Here is an 8502-nt window from a genome sequence, read left to right as displayed (position 1 = left end):
AAACCAATCTGTGATGCAACCAGATAGAATGCTTTCTACAATGCATCTGTAGAGGTTTTATAAAAGTCATTGGACACATCTTGCTCAATCTCGTGAGGAAGTGGTAGTGTTGGTGTGCCGCCTTGGATGTCTCCCTAGTGTGGTTGATCCATGACAGGTCGTTGGTAATATTAGCACCAAGGAACTTTTAAGTTCACAAACATTTCCACTTCCGCTGTTGATTGGGGCACGTACTCCACCAAAAAGCTTCCTGAAGTTGATAACTAGCTCCTTCGTAATGCTGACATTGAGGGAGAGCTTGTTGTCATTTAATTGAACACCTACATTAACCAGCATAACTACCGGTAATTGCAATGGCAGATTACTTCAAACTTCAGCCTATTTCGATTAAATAACATTTCTAATTTATGATTAAGTACACTCTTCACTCTTAAATTCATATTGTGCTGGATTGGTCTAACATATTATACCGTGGCTTTTTACGGCTTATTTGGAAATTTTAAGCTTATTAATTAACTGTGATCAGCTCCATTCTATAATTATATTCCTCTCTGTGTTTTATTTCTTTTACAACTACAGTGTACTGCTTTTTATATACAAAGAAATACTAACCGGTAGCTCTTTATTCAGAATAAGGAGAGGCTTTGTGAGAGTACACAGGAAAAAATAAACATACAGCAGGGGAGATGACTAGAGGACAAAGATATCTTGTGCTTGGTCGGAGAACCAGATTGGAAACAATTTTTCTTTGCGCAGAGTTATAATGGTTCTATTGCACAGTTGGAAAGAACAGTGATAGCAGATTCATCAGTAATATGCGGAAACGATTTTGCTAAATATTCATGAAGGAATTTTTTTAATGCAGAGCTACGGCAAAAGGCTTAAATCATAAAGAATTGCTCTGAATTGAATGATTGCCACCGACTTGTAGAATACTTTTAAACACTTTTGAAATCTGTGACAGCTTTTTTCAAAAAGTCTAAATGTACCATGCCACACTTACCGTTATATGTGCTTTTTGATGGTTAATATTCTCTGGATCGTCGGAGGCTGAATTCTATATTTGTAATATCATTGCTGAGGTGACCCGTTGTCTTGTCAAACACGTTTCATTGTACCGTTGACCCTGTGTTAACCTACATATGACAAATAAAACTGAACTGAACTGACCTTATGGAAGTACATAAAATTATGAGAGACAGGGATAAGGTCAACAGAACCGTTTTTCAAGGGTGGACTTGTCAAAGACGAGGACATAGTTTGAAGGTGAGAGGGGCAAAGTTAAAAGGAGATCTGTGGGGCAAGAAGATTTCTACAGAGAGCGGTGGATGCCTGGATTGCGCTGCCAGGTGTGGTGGTGGAGGCAGATGCAATATTGGCTTTTAAGAAGCTTTTGGATAGACACATGGATATTCAGCGAATAGAGGGATAATGATCAGGTGCAGGCAGAGAAGATTTATTTAACCTGGCATGCTCAGCACGGATGTTGTGGGCCATAGACCCTGCTTGTGTGCTGCACGGTTCTATGTTCAATAGTCTTAAAGTTGGCGCATTTTGTTAAATATTGTTACGTATTTCTTTCCGTGGCTCCATTAATACAGACAATGCCTACGCTGTTGATATTTGGGAGATAGTAATAGAATTGTCTTTGTTTTATTTCCTCTTTACACTATCCTGTTTGCACCTTAATTATCCTGCATAAAAATTACCAACACAATGATTTCTGATTGGGGATGATCAGGTACTGATTGGGTACTGATTGGTCATGATCAGCCATGATCACGTTGAATGGCGGTGCTGGCTCGAAGGGCCGAATGGCCTACTCCTGCACCTATTGTCTATCTATTCTATTCATTGGACAATTTTGAGAACCTTTTTGTGTAGTTTAATATTTTCTATTTGTTTTTTTAATCGTATTGACCAATTTTCCATGATAAGCTAACATTTTACAAGTATTACACATCCCCTCTATCTTTTCCTGACCAGGATGACCGAATATTTTTGTTAACAATCGGAAGCCGTAGATCGTAAGCCTTCCATTGTGATGGTGAATCTGTGGAATTAATTGCCACAGAAGGCTGTGGAGGCCAAGTCAATGGATATTTTTAAGGCCGATATAAATAGATTCTTGAATAGTACGGGTGTCAGGGGTTATGGGGAGAAGGCAGGAGAATGGGGTTAAGAGGGAAAGACAGATCAGCCATGATTGAATGGCGGAGTATACTCGATGGGCCGAATGGCCTAATTCTACTCATGTCACATGAACTCATTATATTGGTCATCCCATTATTGAGCAGTAATCTTCAATTAAATGCCTGGAAATCCCATGCTGTCATGTTGTTCAAAATCTATGGGCATTAAGGTCTTCCCACCCTGTTGATTGTTTCCCCCATTTCAATGCTAAACATGCAAAAATAAAATCAGTGATAAGATTGCCTTTCAACAGCAAAGGAACAAGAATACCTAGGGTAGACAACAGGGTAGTCTGAAGAAGGGTCTCGACCCGAAAGGTACAGCAGGCAGTAAAGAAAGCGAATGGCATGTTTTTTTGTTGTTTTTTTTTTGTTTTTTTTTATTCAAAAAATTTATTCAATTATTAAAAATAATATTTACATTACAATAAAACAAGCCAGAACCCACCACCATAATACAATACAGACATGTAATAACCTACTATACAACTATGATACAATCCTTATTGAGGACAAGCGAATGGCATGTTGGCATTTATAACAAGAGGAATCCGAATATAGGAGCAAAGTGAGCCCTAGTGAGACCACACCTGGAGTATTGTGTGCAGTTTTGGTCCCCTAATCTGAGGAAGGCCATTCTTGTTATTGAGGCAGTGCAGCGTAGGTTTACAATGTTAATTCCCTTGTGGGATGGCGGGACTGTCATATGCTGAGAAAATGGAGCAGCTGAGATGGTACACTCTGGAGTTTAGAAGGATGAGACGGGATCTCATTGAAACATATAAGATTGCTAAGGTTTTGGACACGCTAGAGGCAGGAAACATGTTCCCGATGTTGGGGGAGTCCAGAACCAGGGGCCACAGTTTAAGAATAAGGAGTAAACCATTTAGAACGGAGACGTGGAAACACTTTTTCTCACAGAGAGTTGTGAGTCTGTGGAATTCTCTGTCTCGGCAGTGGAGGCAGGTTCTCTGGATGCTTTCAAGAGAGCTAGATAGGGCTCTTAATAGTGGAGCAAGGGGATATGAGGAGAAGGCAGGAATGGCGTACTGATTGGGGATGGTCAGCCATGATCATATTGAATGGCGGTGCTGGTTCGAAGGGCCGAATGGACTACTCCTGCACCTATTGTCTATTGTCTATTGAAACGTCGCCTATTCCTTCTCTCCATAGATGCTGCCTCACCCGCTGAATTTCTCCAGCAATTTTTGTCTAGCTTCGATTTTTCCAGCATCTGCAGTACTTTCTTAAAGAATACACAGGGAATCATGTTTGTGACATTGTGACATAAAGCCATTCCAAATGTTCTTTCCTGATCATGAGTTACATGTTGTAAAACAAATCTGCTCCAAGCCAGTGGCAGTAGTACGCTTTTTAGAGTTAGAGTGCTGTACATCACAGAGATGGCCCCTTCAGCCCAACTTGCCCGATGCCAACTAAGCTAGTTCCATTTGTCTGCATTTCGCCCATATCTCCCCAAACCCTTCTTATTCATGGACATTCCAAATGTTCCACCATTCAGTAAGATCATGGGTTATCTGATTGCAACTTCAACTGCATATCACTGGTAACCTAATCGAGGTTATCAAGAATTTATCTAATGTGAAAATTTTTTTAAATTGCAGATGATAGAAATCTGAAACAAAAACAGGAATGCAGGAGGCTCTCACAGGTCAAACAACATCAGTGGGGTGAGAAAAAGAGGGTCAAGAATCTTTTGCGGGGATTGTTTTTCTTCTGGCAGCACAGTGGCACAGCTAGTAGAACCTTTGCCTCACAGCGCAAGGGACCCGGGTTCAATCCTGACCTTGGGTGCTGTCTGTGCGGGGTTTGCATGTTCCTCCCACACATCCGCACACTAAAGATGGTTGTGTGTGTGTGGGGGGGGGGGGGGGATTAGAAAAACAGGATTAATGCAAGATTAATATAAAATGTGCAGTTAATGTTCAAGGCTGCAGGATCTGTTTCCGTGCTGTATCCTTATGACTGAGAACTGGAAAGGCCATAAACAAGCATGTTTTCAATGGCAGTGGTTAAGGTGGAGGAGAAGGGGCAATTACTTTAAAAATCAGCTGTTGGGGGTTATAAAAACTTTATAGCAGAAAGATGTAGGCACAGTACCAATTTAAAGATGATAGTGAAAGAGAATGAAAATTTGAAATGTTAAATCAAAAATTAAACCATGAGCACTGCATTTTACCCAGACAGAAAATGTGTTGCAGTTCCTCAAGGCCATGTTTGAAGGAATCAATAAATAAAGGAATGAATGATACTTTATACAAATTGGAAGTGGAGTTAAGTTCTGATTAAGGGTGCTGGACTCGCGCTATCTGTTTCTCTTTCCACTGGATGCTGTCTGAAATGCTGAGTGTTCCAAGGATCTTGTTTTTGGTATTTCAAATGATACTCAAAATACAGTATTACCCATCTTCTAATGATAAAATGCAGTGCTCATGGGTTATTTATTGATAGAACATTTCAAATTTTAATTCTCATTTTCGCTTGTCATCTTTAAATTGGTACTGCGTCTACACCCTTCTGTTTCAACCCTATCCCAGGTTGGTTGTGGGAATAGGGTTGCCGACTTTCTCACTCCCAAATAAGGAACCAAAGGTGGCCAAATAAGGAACAAAAGGTGGCGTGCCGCCGCCGTGGTGTGGGTATGGCACTCGCCCGGGATGAAGTGAACCGTGTTAGCCTTTCCGTGGGAGGAAGCGACGAGGGAGGGACTTGTGAGGAACATAGATACATAGAAAATAGGTGCAGGAGTAGGCCATTCGGCCCTTCGAGCCTGCACCGCCATTCAATATGATCATGGCTGATCATCCAACTCAGTATCCCGTACCTGCCTTCTCTCCATACCCCCTGATCCCTTTAGCCACAAGGGCCACATCTAACTCCCTCTTAAATATAGCCAATGAACTGGCCTCAACTACCCTCTGTGGCAGAGAGTTCCAGAGATTCACCACTCTCTGTGTGAAAAAGTTTCTTCTCATCTCGGTCCTAAAGGATTTCCCCCTTATCCTTAAGCTGTGACCCCTTGTCCTGGACTTCCCCAACATCGGGAACAATCTTCCTGCATCTAGCCTGTCCAACCCCATAAGAATTTTGTACGTTTCTATAAGATCCCCTCTCAATCTCCTAAATTCTAGCGAGTATAAGCCAAGTCTATCCAGTCTTTCTTCATATGAAAGTCCTGACATCCCAGGAATCAGTCTGATGAACCTTCTCTACACTCCCTCTATGGCTATAATGTCCTTCCTCAGATTTGGAGACCAAAACTGTACGCAATACTCCAGGTGTGGTCTCACCAAGACCCTGTACAACTGCAGTAGAACCTCCCTGCTCCTATACTCAAATCCTTTTGCTATGAAAGCTAACATACCATTCGCTTTCTTCACTGCCTGCTGCACCTGCATGCCTACTTTCAATGACTAGTGTACCATGACACCCAGGTCTCGCTGCATCTCCCCTTTTCCTAATCGGCCACCATTTAGATAATAGTCTGCTTTCCTGTTTTTGCCACCAAAGTGGATAACCTCACATTTATCCACATTATACTGCATCTGCCAAACATTTGCCCACTCACCCAGCCTATCCAAGTCACCTTGCAGTCTCCTAGCATCCTCCTCACAGCTAACACTGCCCCCCAGCTTAGTGTCATCCGCAAACTTGGAGATGTTGCCTTCAATTCCCTCATCCAGATCATTAATATAAATTGTAAATAGCTGGGGTCCCAGCACTGAGCCTTGCGATACCCCACTAGTCACTGCCTGCCATTGTGAAAAGGACCCGTTTACTCCTACTCTTTGCTTCCTGTTTGCCAGCCAGTTCTCTATCCACATCAATACTGAACCCCCAATACCGTGTGCTTTAAGTTTGTATACTAATCTCTTATGTGGGACCTTGTCGAAAGCCTTCTGAAAGTCCAGATACAACACATCCACTGGTTCTCCCCTATCCACTCTCTAGTTACATCCTCGAAAAATTCTATAAGATTCGTCAGACATGATTTACCTTTCGTAAATCCATGCTGACTTTGTCCAATGATTTCACCACTTTCCAAATGTGCTGCTATCCCATCTTTAATAACTGACTCTAGCAGTTTCCCCACTACCGATGTTAGACTAACTGATCTGTAATTCCCCGTTTTCTCTCTCCCTCCCTTCTTAAAAAGTGGGGTTACGTTTGCTACCCTCCAATCCTCAGGAACTACTCCAGGACTTGCAGGAGGCGAGATGGACATCGAACGGCAACAGACCTGATGAGCCGGTTGATGAAATCTCAGAACTGCTACACCTGCTGTGACAATTCGCCATGTGTTCGCTCCTGAGGGGACTGGCACTCGGGAGATTTTAGGGGAGTCGGTGTTCAGGGAATTGGTGAACGATCCGACCGAACAAGGGCGGTGGTGGGAATGGGGGTGGGGTGGGCGGTCGAGAGATGCCAAAGAGATTTCATAATTAAAACGTGGAAATTAAAAACACTCCCAGAGGCAGAGGACTGAAGAGGAGAGAGACGGAGGGAGGAGGGGTGGGCTGTGTGAAAACTAACCCGGAGAATGAAAGCCCACAAGTGCCTGGCGGGCCAACCCTGAACACTCTGGTGATGGTAGGTTAGGTGTGTTAAATGCATTTTCGATACGATATTTTCGATTTACGATGGGTTTATCGGAACGTAAACTCATCGTAAGTTGAGGAGCACCCGGTAGTAGCCGTCAAATTTGGGACAAGGGCGGTCCCATATGGGACAAACTAATTTAGTCCAATATACGGGATGTCCTGGCTAATATGGGACAGTTGGCAACTCTAGGTGGGAATGTGTTTTTGTGGTCGGACACAAAGCTGGAGTAACTCAGCTGATCAGGCAGCATCTGTGGAGAGAAGGTATGGGTGACACTTCGGGTCGAGACCCTTCTTCAGACTGAGAGTCGAGGGGAGACGTGGAGAAATGGTGAAGGTACACAAAAATGCTGGAGAAACTCAGCGGGTGCAGCAGCATCTATGGAGCGAAGGAAATAGGTGTGAAAACACAGATAATCATTTTGTGCTGATCTGTTGATGTGATCATGTTCCCGATGTTGGGGGAGTCCAGAACCAGGATTCGTTCACAGTTGAAGAATAAGGGGTTGGCCATTTAGAACTGAGATGAGGAAAACCCTTTTCACCCAGAGAGTTGTGAATCTGTTGAATTCTCTGCCACAGAAGGCAGTGGAGGCCAATTCTCTGGATGTTTTCAAATGACAGTTAGATTTAGCTCTTAGTGGCTAACAGAATCAAGGGATGTGAGGAAAAAGCAGGAATGGGGTACTGATTATGAATGATCATATTGAATTTTGTATTCGGCAGTGCAGTACTCAGCATCAAAGATCTGCTATAGGATCTTTGCTCTGCATATCGCCAACTTGGACAATTTTACATTTTTATCGTCAATTAATCAAGCCAATTAACCCACAAACCTGAATGGCGGTGCTGTCTAGAAGGGCCGAATGGCCCACTCCTGCACCTATTGTCTATGTGTTTATGTATCTATGTATCTCCTTGAGTTGATGTGTAGGACTAGGAGTCGGGCCGGAACTTGCACCCGCGGCTCACAGGGGGACGTTAAAGGCCGCGGCAGCGTCCGGAAGGGAACAAAGAGGCGGACCTGGCGGCTGCCTGGCAACGGTGTCCATGGGAACGGGTGTGGGTGCATCATCTGAAAGGCGGGTCGGGTCGGGTCGGGCCGGGCGGCGGCGGCGGCTCCAGTGCCCCAGTGCCCCAGGCGCGGCCCCTCCAGCAGCACCGACTCACTGCATGCATCTGGGGGCCCCGAACCACCACTGCTGCCGCAGCCCCCGCCTCAGCACGGACAACGACGATGTGGTGAGGCTGCTTCACGCTGACTGACTGACCGACCGAGGGAGGGAGGGAGGAGGCGGATACCGTCCACAGTGGTGTTGAGTGGGTTGTCGATGGGTATGGATCGGACTTGGTCTTGGCATCATGTTCAGCACCGACATGGTGGGCCGAAGGGCCTGTTTCCACACTGACTCAGGGGTGAAGGTGATGAAGCCCCTGGAACACGTTGGTGGAGACAGATACACAGTGGTGTTGAACTTCTTTTCGATGGGCACATGGATATGGAGGGGTATGGATCAGACAGACTAGGTCTTGGCATCATGTTCAGCACGGACAACGTGGGCCGAAGGGCCTGCTCTTGTGCTGTACTGTTCTATGTTTACCACACATAGATACAATCAGTCCACGCCGGACATATTGGTCGGTGTGGGCAAGTTGGGCCGAAGGGTCTGTTTCCACACTGTATCACT

General features: G+C 44.4%; 1 protein-coding gene across 2 annotated transcripts in view; it reads left to right on the top strand.

Moving 5' to 3' along the window:
* The first annotated feature begins 7848 nt into the window (after positions 1-7848).
* LOC116971400 (LRP2 binding protein) overlaps positions 7849-8502 on the top strand; it is a 40377-nt gene continuing 39723 nt past the window's right edge. Inside the window, exon 1 of one of the 2 annotated variants that reach the window (XM_033018560.1) lies at positions 7849-8056. Coding sequence is in view for 1 of the 2 variants with exons in the window: in XM_033018561.1 (XP_032874452.1) it covers positions 8052-8056 (5 nt within the window). In the remaining variant the exon portion in view is untranslated. The remainder of the gene's footprint in view (positions 8057-8502) is intronic. The other variant, XM_033018561.1, reaches the window with a different exon arrangement.

This window comes from Amblyraja radiata, chromosome 3 (assembly GCF_010909765.2).
Source record: "Amblyraja radiata isolate CabotCenter1 chromosome 3, sAmbRad1.1.pri, whole genome shotgun sequence".
In the NCBI taxonomy this organism is placed as follows: Eukaryota; Metazoa; Chordata; class Chondrichthyes; order Rajiformes; family Rajidae; genus Amblyraja; species Amblyraja radiata.
This window is presented reverse-complemented; position numbering and strand designations above follow the sequence as displayed.